At 41.3% G+C, this 15,334-nt stretch overlaps 1 protein-coding gene across 1 annotated transcript in view; it reads right to left on the bottom strand.

The window, feature by feature from the left end:
* Positions 1-2,883: 2,883 nt before the first annotated feature.
* LOC139386765 (carbonic anhydrase 12-like) overlaps positions 2,884-15,334 on the bottom strand; it is a 46,245-nt gene continuing 33,794 nt past the window's right edge. Inside the window, exons 16-17 of the mRNA XM_071132578.1 lie at positions 15,042-15,205; positions 2,884-3,090 (exon numbers count right to left, since the gene is read on the bottom strand). Coding sequence (XP_070988679.1) covers positions 2,884-3,090; positions 15,042-15,205 — 371 coding nt within the window. The remainder of the gene's footprint in view (positions 3,091-15,041; positions 15,206-15,334) is intronic.

Genomic DNA, 15,334 nt, shown 5'->3' with positions numbered 1-15,334 from the left:
AAAACAAGGACATTTCTAAGTGACCCCAAACTTTTGCAGCGATGCTCCCCATCCAACATGACAGAACTTGAGAGGATCTGCAGAGAAGAAAGGGAGAATCTCCCAAATACAGTTTTGCCAAGCTTGTCGTGTCATACCCAAGAAATCCCAAGGCTTTAATTACAGCCAAAAGTGTTTCAACAAATTACTTGAATAAAGGGTCTGAATACTTATGCAAATGTTATATTTCAGTTTTGTATTTTTATCAATTTGCTAAAATGCATGCAAACCTGTTTTTGCTTCGTCATTATGGGGTATTGTGTGTAGATTGATGAGGAGAATAAACTATTGAATCCATTTTAGAATAAGGATTGTAACATAACAAAATGTGGAAAAACTGAATGGGTCTGAATACTTTCTGAATACACTGTAGCTCCCTATGTAATTACCTAAAATTGTACTTTTATATACCACTCATCGTAAGTACAAAACCAACATTATCTTGTTTTGTATATACAGTAGGGAGAACAAGTATTTGATACACTGCCGATTTTGCAGGTTTTCCAACTTACAAATTATGTAGAGGTCTGTCATTTTTATCATAGGTACACTTCAACTGTGAGAGACGGAATCTAAAACAAAAATCCAGAAAATCACATTGTATGGTTTTTAAGTAATTAATAGGTAAGCAGCTTGGTTTGAAGAAATCAACTGTGGGAGCAATTATTAGGAAATGGAAGACATACAAGACCACTGATAATCTCCCTCGATCTGGGGCTCCACGGAAGATCTCACCCCGTGGGGTCAAAATGATTACAAGAACGGTGAGCAAAAATCCCAGAACCACACGGGGGGACCTAGTGAATGACCTGCAGAGAGCTGGGACCAAAGTAACAAAGCCTACCATCAGTAACACACTACGCCGCCAGGGACTCAAATCCTGCAGTGCCAGACGTGTCCCCCTGCTTAAGCCAGTACATGTCCAGGCCCGTCTGAAGTTTGCTAGAGAGCATTTGGATGATCCAGAAGAAGATTGGGAGAATGTCATATGGTCAGATGAAACCAAAATATAACTTTTTGGTAAAAACTCAACTCGTCGTGTTTGGAGGGCAAAGAATGCTAAGTTGCATCCAAAGAACACCATACCTACTGTGAAGCATGGGGGTGGAAACATCATGCTTTGGGGCTGTTTTTCTGCAAAGGGACCAGGACGACTGATCCGTGTAAAGGAAAGAATGAATGGGGCCATGTATCGTGAGATTTTGAGTGAAAACATCCTTCCATCAGCAAGGGCATTGAAGATGAAACGTGGCTGGGTCTTTCAGCATGACAATGATTCCAAACACACCGCCCGGGCAACGAAAGAGTGGCTTCGTAAGAAGCATTTCAATGTCCTGGAGTGGCCTAGCCAGTCTCCAGATCTCAACCCAATAGAAAATCTTTGGAGGGAGTTGAAAGTCCGTGTTGCCCAGCAACATCTCCAAAACATCACTGCTCTAGAGGAGATCTGCATGGAGGAATGGGCCAAAATACCAGCAACAGTGTGTGAAAACCTTGTGAAGACTTACAGAAAACGTTTGACCTCTGTCATTGCCAACAAAGGGTATATAACAAAATATTGAAATAAACTTTTTATTGACCAAATACTTATTTTCCACCATAATTTGCAAATAAATTCATTAAAAATCCTACAATGTCATGTTTCTGGATTTTTTTTCTAATTTTGTCTGTCATAGTTGAATTGTACCTATGATGAAAATTACAGGCCTCTCTCATCTTTTTAAGTGGGAGAACATGCACATTTATTTTTTATTTTTTTATTTTTTAACCTTTATTTTACTAGGCAAGTCAGTTAAGAACAAATTCTTATTTTCAATGACGGCCTAGGAACAGTGGGTTAACTGCCTGTTCAGGGCCAGAACGACAGATTTGTACCTTGTCAGCTTGTGGATTCGAACTTGCAACCTTTCGGTTACTAGTCCAATGCTCTAACCACTAGGTGGCTGACTAAATACTTTTTTGCCCCACTGTATGCTTAGTTGCAGTCAAACCAGCTCATAAATGTCTGTCAATGTTATGAATACTTAGAACTGTAATACACAAACCAGCTACCCTCTGAATGGATACATCGTTTGCATTGGTGTGGATTCTCAGAAAAAGTAAGTTTCTACTGAAAAGGTTATATAAATACCAGAATTCCTATAATATCCTCCAATATTGTATATGTGCAACATATTTTGGCATTGTGGATGCTATGCTATTTGGTTTGAAGTGACTTAGAGGATTCGAGGGTGCTTTCTGAAAAATGCTGCCAAAGCACCCACCACACCCATTGTTTCACCAACAGTGATGCTGGTGCTGGCTGTGGAGTAAGTAAAGAAAGAAAACTAAGCAATCTCTTAAGTCAATGTCTCTCAGGATCACTTTTTGAAGTGAATTGAATGACTTTGTGTCAATAAAATTAAGTATATTTAGAATTTGTGTACTACCCTTTTAAATGGCAGTTGTTTTTACCATATAAATATGAAAACATTCATATTTACTTACATTCTGAAAACTAAATAATACTTATCAAATTATGTTAAATTAGCCTTGTACTTCCATGGAAATAATATGGATTGTACTTTGGAAAAAAACTGCACTTTATATAAAGGAACATTTTTATATTTTCTTTTAGGAAATCTAGCTAAAATAAGTAGAATTTATTTCAGACAACATGAATTACATGTCTAAATAATTATGTTTTAATAAGATTGTATTTTTCTATGATTGTTGCTTTTTCCAATAGTTTCTCCTTTGGGTAAATTTGACCCAAGTTGGTAATTGGCGTATGTAAAATACATTGGTAGCTTGAGGGTTAAGGGAGACATGGCAATGCACTTCAGGTAAGGCGTTACTCAGACACTAAACCATCAGCAGCATCCAGGCCAGGGCCATGAGGCCCAGAGAGGAGTTCGTTGTAGAGGCTCCCGACGGTGGCAGGGCTGTGGATGAGCTGCCCTGGGTTGTCACCACCCGGCCGTTGACAGGCTTTTTGTTTCTGAAGACGTTGGTCATCAAGTCAGAGGTGGAGTTGTGGTCAATGTGCAATGTTGTGCTGAATAGATCAATCTGAGTGGAAAAGGTTAATTCATTATTGGATCATAGACGTAAGTATGACATCAGGGTGGCCCAATGGTTTACCCACTGTCAGTTCAACATCTAGTTTCAGTTGATCTGCAAAGTAACGTGAAATCAACTAAACTTTGAGGCAAATTGTTCTCCAAATAAATAAATAAATAAATAGATCACAAAAACAACTTTAATGCATATCATTGCATTGGATCAAAACAAGACACATTTCTGAAATGTGTGTACATAGGTCATATCTTAATTTGATCATCCTGTTGTTGCAGGATCCTTCCTGCAGAGTAAAACATGCAAACTTGTACGGTCTTCAATATTTTAAAAGGCTTATAAAGTTTAATTTCCACTTAAACATTTCAGAGTTGATTTTCCTTAAAGAAAATGTACCAACCCCTATATAAAATGTATAATTCAGATAACAATTAATACTTCCAGTTGATGCAGGACTATTTTCCTGCTGTGCGAAACTGGCTCAAATCAGGATACAGGATCTGTATGTTCATGACTTCTTGCAGAGCCAATTAATAAAGTAAATCACATAGACCAGGTTTCCATCCAACCTAAAGTACATGTCAGATATAATGTTTTAAGGCAGAAAAATTGATCAGTAAACTTTCCAAATATCAACAAAACATAATATGTTTGCCTCTGAAGGATCTTCCATTTTTTTTCAATGTTCGCCTAAAATGAATCGAACTGCCTGTAGCTCAGGACCTGAAGCAGGGATATACATATTATTGATACCATTTCAAAAGGAAACACTTTGAGGTTTGTGGAAATGTAAAAAGTAATGTAGGAGAATATAACACATTTTATCTGGTAAAAGATAATAGAAAGAAAAACCTTTTTTTGTAAATGTTTTTCTACCATCTTCGAAATGCAAGAGAAAGGCCATAATGCATTATTCCACCCCAGCGCAATTCTGATTTTTGCCACTAGACGGCAGCAGTGTATGTGCAAAGTTTTAGACGGATCTAATGAACCATTGCATGTATGTTCTTTTTTTTTATCAAGACTGCCCAAATGTACCATTCAACAGTTTGGGGTCATTTTGAAATGTCCTTGTTTCCCATGAAAACATACATGAAATGAGTTGCAAAATGAATAGGAAATATAGTGAAGATATTGACAAGGTTATAAATAATGATTTATAATTGAAAAAAATGTGTGTCCTCCAAACCTTGCTTTCGTAAAATAATCCTCCATTTGCAACAATTACAGCCAAGTAGATCTTTGACATTTCAGTTGTCAATTTGTTGAGGTAATCTGGAGAGATTTCACCCCATGCTTCCTGAAGCACCTCCCACAAATTGGATTGGCTTCCTGGGCACTTCTTATGTACCATAGGGTGAAGCTGCCCCCACAACAGCTCAATACAGTTGAGATCCGGTGACTGTGCTGGCCACACCATTATAGACAGAATACCAGCTGACTGCTTCTTCCCTAAAAAGTTATGGCATAGTTTGGAGCTGTGGTTTGGTTCATTGTCTTGTTGTATGAGGAAATTAGCTCCAATCAAGCACCGTCCATAGGGTATGGCATGGCGTTGCAAAATGGAGTGATAGCCTTCCTTCTTCAAGATCCATTTTACCACACCCAGACCATCACATTGCCTCCACCATGCTTGACAGATAGCGTCAAGAACTCCTGCATCTTTTCATTTTTTCTGTGTCTCCCAAATGTTCTTCGTGATCCGAACACCTCAAACTTTGTCTGTCCATAACACTTTTTTTCCAATCTTCCTCTGTCCAGTGTCTGTGTTATTTTGCCCATCTTAATCTTTTATTGGCCAGTCTGAGATATGTATTTTTCTTTGCAACTCTGCCTAGAAGGCCAGCATCCCAGAGTCGCCTCTTCACTGTTTACGTTGAGACCGGTGTTTTCAGGTACTATTTAATGAAGCTGCCAATTGAGGACTTGTGAGGCATCGGTTTCTCAAACAAGACACTCTAATTTACTTGTCCTCTTGCTCAGTTGTGCACTGGGGCTTCCCACTCCTCTTTATATTCTGGTTAGAGCCAGTTTGCGCTGTTCTGTGAATGGAGTAGTACACAGCGTTGTACGAAATCTTCAGTTTCTTGGCAATATCTCACATGGAATGGCCTTCATTTCTTAGTCAATAATATATTGATGAGTTTCAGTAGAAAGTTCTTATTTCTGGCCTATTTGAGCATGTAATCGAGCCCACAAATGCTGACGCTCCAGATTCTCCACTAGTCTAAAGAAGGCCTGTTTTATTGCTTCTTCAATCAGAACAACAGTTTTCAGCTGTGCTAACATAATAAAAAAATTGTTTTCTAATGATCAATTAGCATTTTAAAATTATAAACTTGGATTAGCTAACACAACGTTCCATTGGATGACAGGAGTGATGGTTGCTGATAATGGGCCTCTGTACTCCTATGTGGATATTCCATTCAAAATCAGCCATTTCCAGCTACAATTGTCATTTACAACATTAACAATGTCTACACTCTATTTCTGATCAATTTGATGTTATTTTAATGGACAAAATGTTGTGATTTTTTTTTCAAAACATGGACATTTCTCAGTGACCCCAAACTTTTGAAAGATAGTGTAATATATATATATATATATATATATATATATATACACACAGTGAGGGGAAAAGGTATTTAATCCCCTGCTGATTTTGTACGTTTGCCCACTGACAAAGAAATTATCAGTCTATAATTTTAATGTTAGGTTTATTTGAACAGTGAGAGACAGAATAACAACAACAAAATCCAGAAAAACGCATGTCAAAAATGTTATGAATTGATTTGCTTATTAATGAGGGAAATAAGTATTTGAACCCCTCTCAATCAGAAATATTTCTGGCTCCCAGGTGTCTTTTATGCAGGTAACGAGCTGAGATTAGGAGCACACTCTTAAAGGGAGTGCTCCTAATCTCAGTTTGTTACTTGTATAAAAGACACCTGTCCATAGAAGCAATCAATCAGATTTCAAACTCTCCACCATGGCCAAGACCAAAGAGCTCCCCAAGGATATCAGGGACAAGATTGTAGACCTAAACAAAGCTGGAATGGGCTACAAGACCATTGCCAAGCAGCTTGGTGAGAAGGTGACAACAGTTAGTGCGATTATTCGCAAATGGAAGAAACACAAAAGAACTGTCGATCTCCCTCGGCCTGGGGCTCCATGCAAGATCTCACCTTGTGGAGTTGCAATGATCATGAGAACGGTGAGGAATCAGTCCAGAACTACACGGGAGGATCTTGTCAATGATCTCAAGTCAGCTGGGACCGTAGTCATCAAGAAACAATTGGTAACACATTACACCGTGAAGGACTGAAATCCTGCAGCACCTGCAAGGTCCCCCTGCTCAAGAAAGCACATATACATGCCCGTCTGAAGTTTGCCAATGAACATCTGAATGATTCAGAGGACAACTGGGGGAAAGTGTTGTGGTCAGATGAGACCAAAATGGAGCTCTTTGGCATCAACTCAACTCACCGTGTTTGGAGGAGGAGTAATGCTGCCTATGACCCCAAGAACACCATCGCCACAGTCAAGCATGGAGGTGGAAACATTATGCTTTGGGGGTCTTTTTCTGCTAAGGGGACAGGACAACTTCACCGCATCAAAGGGACGATGGACGGGGCTCATGTACTGTCAAATATTGGGTGAGAACCTCCTTCCCTCAGCCAGGGCATTGAATTATGGGTCGTGGATGGGTATTCCATCATGACAATGACCCCAAACACACGGCCAAGGCAACAAAGGAGTGGCTCAAGAAGAAGCACAATAAGGTCCTGGAGTGGCCTAGCCAGTATCCAGACCTTAATCCCATAGAAAATCTGTGGAGGGAGCTGAAGGTTCGAGTTGCCAAACATCAGCCTCGAAACCTTAATGACTTGGAGAAGATCTGCAAAGAGGAGTGGGACAAAATCCCTCCTGAGATGTGTGCCAACCTGGTGGCCATCTACAAGAAACGTCTGACCTCTGCGATTGGCAAAAAGGGTTCCAATTCGTCCCAAAGGTGTTTGATGGGGTTGAGGTCAGGGCTCTGTGCAGGCCAGTCAAGTTCTTCCACACCGATCTTGGAAAACCATCCCTGTATGGACCTCACTTTGTGCATGGGGGCATTGACATGATGAAACAGGAAAGGGCCTTCCCTACATAAGGGACGCAAATGACATTTGCTGTATGATTGATGAGGATCTCCATATTGCAAATGTACGGTCCCTTACTAGACATCCGCAAATGTTTTAAAATTCGCCGACGGCCTCCGGCCGTGCCCCATGGTCAAATTTTCCGGAAAGTCATCAAATCAAGTCTCTTGGACATTTGGTTTCCATTTGATAAAATGTTCAAATTGGTCATTGTTCCTCTGTCCCAGTTAATTCCACCAGATGGTGAATGACTTCTTACTGCAAATGTACAAAACATCACCAATCATGACCATGGCCATTTCTTGAAGATGATGGCCAAAAGACTTCGAAGACAAACTTGGTGAGCATAGGTTTGGCCTAATGGGCTATTAGCCAAGAAACATCACTTTTTGAGTTAAGGACATTTATCTATCGTAATTTACGAGAAATCGTACAATTGGTGATGGTCAAAGTAATGTGTTTAACCAAAAAAGTTACAGATCCAGTTGCGGTGTGTTTAGACGAAACCGTTAAGGTGGATTTCGGAGCTCTACGAGCTTTCTGTGATTTTCTGAAATCACACACCCTCAGTCAGTCAGTTCTTAACGTAAAGACTTAAAATTCAAAATTCTGTAAGAGCCTACCCCAAGGAGGATGTGTCCACTTTCAGCTTCCTGTGTCAACCGGAAGTGCCTTAAATTGGGGTAATAGGGGCTGTTTCGAAGGGTTAAAAAGGTCAGATCTTTCCTAAACGTCATATGTGTGATTAGGAAACCCTCATGAACTGTAAATCAGTCATTTCAGGTGTTTGGGTGACAGCGGCAGAAGTATTAGGGTTAGCAGCACAATTCAACCTCAGGAACATTCCTAAGGTCCTCCCGATCTGTGCAAGCCTATCCTTGACCGTGTGGCATTAACCCTTAACAGTGAAAACAGGGTGTTTACATCAAACAGTTTGGTTTGACTTCTCTCCCCATAGGGGAGCAGGCAATGTATTCCTAAATTCAACCTGAAGCCTATCTGGGTTATGAATGCCATATCAAACTGTCTTCGATGACAATCCATCAGGCCACTACGAGGTCTACCTGTTTTGATTCTAAGCTTCCTGGATCAACCGGAAGTGGTTAAATTCACCCTAAATGTGTTTTGATATACCCAACCTGCAGTTTGTGAAAAACACTGCATTCAAACCTGTGTAAATCAGTCAATTCTTAACGTAAAGACTTTAAGGATTCTGTAAAAGTCTACCCCAATGAGGATATGCGTTTGCTTTCAGCTTCCTGTGACAACCGGAAGTGCCTTAATTGTGGTCATAGAGGCTGTTTCGAAGGGTTAAAAAGGTCAGATCTTTCCAAAACTTCATATGTGTGATTAGGCAACCCTCATGAACTGTAAATCAGTCATTTCTCCAATTATATTTCCAAGAAAAACTCCCACACAACACAGCAAGGATGGAGTGACACAGTGTGGGGCTTACAGACACACAGAGCCTGCAATGGTTACCTTCGTTCGAACCATCAAAGCACCGTTAGAGCTCTAAAACTTGACAAACTTGTTCTAGTCGATAGTGCACGGTGAATTATGTGGCTCTAGAAGGTTCTCAGACGGAGAAACAGCCTCGTACATTTGCAATAACTTAATTTAGACAACATTTAGAAAAGTCCCAGAGTCGCAAGACTAGGTGCATCGAAACCGCCTCGGCCCATAGAGACGGACCCTAACATTTCTATCCGACAGCTCATTCAAGGCCCTCGTAGCAAAGCCCGGAAAAAGTGGATTAAGGTGTCTACTCGGGTACCGAATGACCTATCGAGCCGAAACTCGGGATTCGGGGTCGCCACAGCTACGCCTACACATAATGTCAGAACTGGATTCACAGCTAAAACGTAACTATGTGTGTTATGTTTTATTATGGTTTACACAGAAGGCAGGCACTGTGAATTTTGGGCTTGCCCTGAAATATGTGATAGTTGGCTTCTAACCAGGTTGGACAAAGTGGGTTTGGTGTTAGTTTGGTGTCAGAATGATATCTTATTGACTGATGGACGCTGACTTGCTGGCTGACTTTTGTACATTTGCAATAAGTTTAAACAGTGACAAAACATCACCAAATGGACATGATGAAATCAACACAACAAGCGATGGAGAGGAACCACTATCACTGCCCGGCCATCCCGAGTTCATCGGGCCAGTCAATTTAGCATTTCTGCAGTATTTTTGAGCATGTCAAATTCGTGATGGTAATGGCCATTGAAACATATTGCAAATGGACAGCCGTGAGCCTGGTGAATGGAACGGGCTACCAGGAGCAAATTTTGAAACAATTTTGAATGCCTTTAGGAGGGTGCAAGGGGTCCACGGCTGGGTAGGAAAAACCCCCCACCTGTGCCCATCCAATTGGGGACGCGTCTGGTCATTTTGGACATTGTTTTTTTTATCGTTAAAAAAAGACCCACTTCTCCCTCATCAGACATGACAAATAGACCTTCTAGGTCGATTCATGGCTTAACATTACCTTACCCAAACTGTTGTCACAAAGTTGGAAGCACAGAATTGTCTAGAATGTCATTATAATATACTGTATAATAGTATATGCCATTTAGCAGATGCTTTTATCCAAAGTGACTTATAGTGGCTTGCGAAAGTATTCACCCCTCTTGGCATTTTTCCTATTTTGTTGGATCATTTGATTTACACAAAATGCCTACCACTTTGAGGATGCAAAATATATTTTATTGTGAAACAAACAAGATATAAGACCAAAAAAATTAAACTTGAGTATGCATAACTACTCACCCCCCCAAAGTCAATACTTTGCAGAGCCACCTTTTGCAGCAAATACAGCTGCAAGTCTCTTGGGGTATGTCTCTATAAGCTTGGCACATCTAGCCACTGTGATTTTTGCCCATTATTCAGGGCAAAAGTGCTTCAGATCCGTCTAGTTGGATGGGTTCCGCAGGTGTACAGCAATCTTTAAGTCATGCCACAGATTCTCAATTGGATTGAGGTCTGGGATTTGACTAGGCCCTAACAAGACATTTAAATGTTTCCCCTTAAACAACTTCAGTGTTGCTTTAGCAGTATGCCTAAGGTCATTGTTCTGCTGGAGGGTGAACCTCCATTCCAGTCTAAAATTTCTGGAAGACTGAAACAGGTTTCCCTCAATAATTTCCCTGTTTTTAGCGCCATCCATCTTTCCTTCAATTCTGACCAGTTTCCCAGATCCTGACGATGATTAACATCCCCACAGCATGATGCTGCCGCCACCATGCTTCACTGTGGGGATGTGTTCTCGGGGTGATGAGATGTTGGGTTTGCGTCAGAAATAATATTTTCCTTGACTGCCAAAAAGCTAAATTTTAGTCTCATCTGACGGGAGTACCTTCTTCCATATGTTTGGGGAGTCTCCCACATGCCTTTTGGTGAACACCAAACGTGTTTTCTTATTTTTTTCTTGAAGCAATGGCTTTTTTTTCTGGCCACTCTTCTGTAAAGCCCAGCTCTGTGGAGTGTATGGCTTAAAGTGATCCAATGGACAGATACTCCAATCTCCGCTATGGAGCTTTGCAGCTCCTTCAGGGTTATCGTTGGTCTCTTTGTTGCCTCTGATTAATAATGCCCTCCTTGCCTGGTCCGGGAGTTTGGTGGGTGGTCCTCTCTTGGCAGGTTTGCTGTGGTGCTATATTCTTTAAAAAATGTAATAATGGATTTAATGGTGCTCCGTGGGATGTTCAAAGTTTCAGATATTTTTTTAAAGCCCAACCATGATCTGTACTTCTCCTGTGGTGGTTCATTTCTTTACTATCAAATGAGGAGAGACAAACTTATCACACAAGCCAGAGTTACACTTAAACTAAATCTTTAATAGTGAGAGCTTTGCAATAGCAATGGCTTGTCAACGAAACACCGTCTTTTTGATGATTCGTTGAGAGAGGCGAGACAAAAGTACAAAGGTCTTTCATAGCCAAGATCCACCCCCTAGTCAACATAACAAACCACAGATGTTTTGAACGGGTCACAAGGTAAGACGTTTTAAATGAGAATTGAGTATCCCGTAGCCAGACAGCATTCGCTATAAATTATCATTCAGTTTGGCCCCTAAGACGAGGTTCCAAACTCGTTCCTGGTACTTAATTGCACAAAAACACCAACTCATCCAATGGCATAAATCAATTGTCAACTCCAGATACTCCCATCTCAAGTAAAACTACTTCTTGACCCTACTCCTGGACAAGCTCACTGAGGGTAGTGAGCCTCTAGGTCATACACTATCCCAGGATAAGTGCAACATCAGAGATGACATACAATGGTTCCAGACACTACCACACACATCCCCAATGCCAAAGGAGGGAGTGACTGGCACACAGACATTGTGGAGACAAGTAATTGGTTCCCCAACACGCCATCCCTTCACATGGTTTACAAATATGTAGACACATTCACATATGAAGACAATGTTCCCTCCTGTCCTCTTCCCTTTCTGATATTCTGCACCAGGGACATGTGAAAGATAAGTCTGACCTCTCCCCTCTCTGGGCCCCAGGTGACTGAGCCCCAGCTGAGGGAAGACGTGCAACTGCCAACACCAGAGTCCGAAGGGATACATTCTAGTAACAAGCATATTATGCAGATAAGACATCTTCATTTTCTGTTACACAACTTATTCTGATTCTTCCGCCACACTCCACAACTTTGTCCCTGACCTTTTTGGAGAGCTCCATGGTCTTCATAGTGCTGCTTGCTTGGTGGTGCCCCTTGCTTAGTTGTGTTGCAGTCTCTGGAGCCTTTCAGAACAGGTGTATATATACTGAGATCATGTGACAGATCATGTGACACACAGGTGGACTTTATTTAACTAATGTTGAACTATGTGACTTCTGATGGTAATTGGTTGCACCAGATCTTATTTAGGGGATTTTTAGTAAAGGGTGCATATGTATTCAGCCCCACCACTTTTCCGTAAAAATAGGTAATTTTTTTCATTTCACTTCACCAATTTGGATTATTTTGTGCATGTCCATTACATGAAATCCAAATAAAAAATCTATTTAAATTACAGGCTGTAATGGAAGAAAATAGGAAAAACGCCAAGGGGGTGAACACTTTTGCAAGGCACTGTACAGTCATGAAAGCATACATTTTACATATGAGTGGTCAAGGGACATGAACCCACTACCCTAATATTACAAGAACCATGTTCTACCAACTGATTTACAGTACAAAGGACCAGTAGCGTTAAAACTTCCCGTCGCTGGAACTAAGGGGCCTAGCCCTTACCATGAAAAACAGCCTCAGACCACTATATCCTTCCTGTTTGGCTTTGTCCAAACAGTATCATCGGATGGGGCCACAGTGTCTCCTGACCCCTCCTGTCTCAGCCTCCAGTATTTATGCTGCAGTAGTTTATGTGTCGGGCCTAGGGTCAGTTTGTTATATCAGGAGTACTTCTCCTGTCCTATCCGGTGTCCTGTGTGAATTTAAGTATGCTCTCTCTAATTCTCTCTTTCTCTCTTTCTTTCTCTCTCTCGGAGGGACCTGAGCCCTAGGACCATGCCTCAGGACTACCTGGCATGATGACTCCTTGCTGTCCCCAGTCCACCTGGCCGTGCTGCTGCTCCAGTTTCAACTGTTCTGCCTGTGATTATTATTATTTGACCATGCTGGTCATTTATAAACATGTGAACATCTTGGCCATGTTCTGTTATAATCTCCACCCGGCACAGCCAGAAGAGACTGGCCACCCCACATAGCCTGGTTCCTCTCTAGGTTTCTTCCTAGGTTTTGGCCTTTCTAGGGAGTTTTTCCTAGCCACCTTGCTTCTACAACTGCTTTGCTTGCTGTTTGGGTTTTAGGCTGGGTTTCTGTACAGCACTTTGAGATATCAGCTGATGTAACAAGGGCTATATAAATAAATTTGATTTGATTTTGATTTGATATTCCTCCATCACCAACCTTTACATTTAGTACAATGCATTGGGGAAAGTAGCGTTCTCCTGGCATCGCCAAACCTAGATTAGTCTATCGGAATGACAGATGGTGAACCATGATTCATGACTCCGGAGAACACTTTTCCGCTGCTCAAGAGTCCAATGGCGGAAAGCTTTACCCCACTACAGCCGACGCTTGGCATTGCGCATGGTGATCTTAGGTTTGTGTGTGGCTGCTCGAATGGAAACCCATTTTATGAAGCTCCAGATGAAAAGTTATTGTGCTGACGTTGCTTTCAGAGACAGTTTGGAACTCGGTAGTGAGTGTTACAACCAGATTATTTTTTCCTGCTACTCGCTGCAGCACTCGGCGGTCCTGTTCTGTGACCTTGGGTGGCTGAGCCATTGTTGCTCCTAGACATTTCCACTTCACAATAATTGCACTTACAGTTGACCAGGCATCTCTAGCAGGGCAGAAAATTGAGGAACTGACTTGTTGGAAAGGTGGCATCCTATGACGGTGCCACTTTAAAAGTCACTGAGCTGTACAGTAAGGCCCTTCTACTGCCAATGTTTGTTTTTGGAGATTGCATGGCTGTGTGCTCGATTTTATACACCTGTCAGCAACGGGTGTGGCTGAAGTAGCCGAAGGGGTGTCCAAATACTTTTTTATATATAGTGTCTATATACAGTATATGTATACACAGTTCCTTCAGAAAGTATTCAGACCCCTTGACTTTTTACACATTTTGTTACATTACAGCCTTAAAAACATAATCCTTGAGATGTTCCTACAACTTGATTGGAGTGATTTGGAAAGGCACACACCTGTCTATATTAGGTCCCAGAGTTGACAATGCATGTCAGAGCAAAACCAAGCCATGAGGTCGAAGGAATTGTCTGTAGAGCTCTGGCATAGGATTGTGTCGAGGCACAGATCTGGGGGAAGAGTACCAAAACCAAAACATTTCTGCAATATTGACGGTCCCCAAGAACACAGAACCTTCCAGAAGGATAACCATCTCTGCAGCACTCCACCAATCAGGCCTTTATGGTAGAGTGGTCAGATCGAAGCCAATCCCCAGTAAAAGGTACATGACAGCCTGCTTGGAGTTTGCCACAAGGCACCTAAAGACTTTGGCCTGAATGCCAAGTGTCACGTCCGGAGGAAACCTGGCACCACCCCTAAGGTGAAGCATGGTGGTGGCAGCATCATAGTGTGTGGATGTTTTTCAGCGGCAGGGACTGATATATAGTCAGGATTGAGACAAAGATGAACGAAGCAATGTACAGAGAGATTCTTGATGATAACCTGCTCCATAGCGCTCAGGACCACAGAATGGGGTGAAGGTTCACCTTCCAACAGGACAACAACCCTAAGCACACAGCCAAGACAATGCAGGAAAGACTTTGGGACATGTCTCTGAATGTCCTTGAGTGGCCCAGCCAGAGTCCGGACTCGAACCCGATCGAACATCTCTGGAGAGACCTGAAAATAGCTGTGCAGCAACGATCCCCATCCAACCTGAAAAAGCTTGAGAGGATCTGCAGAGAAGAATGGGAGAAACTCCCCAAATACAGGTGTGACGAGCTTGTAGCTTCATGCCTAAGAAGACTCGATCCTGTAATCACTGCCAAAGGTGCTTTAACAAAGTACTGAGTAAATGTGATATTTCCGTTTTTCTAATTATTTAAAAATATATATTTTTGTATTGTGTAGATTGATGAGAGGAAAAAACAATTTCAAAATGTAAGTCTGTAACTTAACAAAAGTCAAGGGGTCTGAATACTTTCCAAAGGCACCATATATATATATATATATATATTTTTTTAAAACAATTCTAGGATGTGTAAATGTTATTCAGTTTATTGTGAAATTGTTTCACAAACTCACCAAGTCCTGGCTGACTTTGATAGGGTCCTTGAACACGGTCCAAACCACAGCCTCGTTGCAATTTGGTGTAGTCAGTGATCCATTGTAACGGTAGTATTTGGTACGGTCCACCCCTTCCAGGAGCTCATCCAATGAAATAGCATGAGTAATGTTCACAATATCATCTTGAGGAAGAGAGAACGAAAAAACGTAAATAAAATCATATGCTACTGAAATTGAACAATAAAATCACTCATTTTGAATTCAAAGAGAAAAACAAATCCCTCTTCCAAACTTTATTTAGAGGAATTAGT

This window comes from Oncorhynchus clarkii, chromosome 28 (genome assembly GCF_045791955.1).
Source record: "Oncorhynchus clarkii lewisi isolate Uvic-CL-2024 chromosome 28, UVic_Ocla_1.0, whole genome shotgun sequence".
Taxonomy (NCBI): domain Eukaryota; kingdom Metazoa; phylum Chordata; class Actinopteri; order Salmoniformes; family Salmonidae; genus Oncorhynchus; species Oncorhynchus clarkii.
The sequence above is the reverse complement of the archived record's forward strand: the minus strand, read 5'-3'. Positions and strand labels throughout refer to the sequence as shown.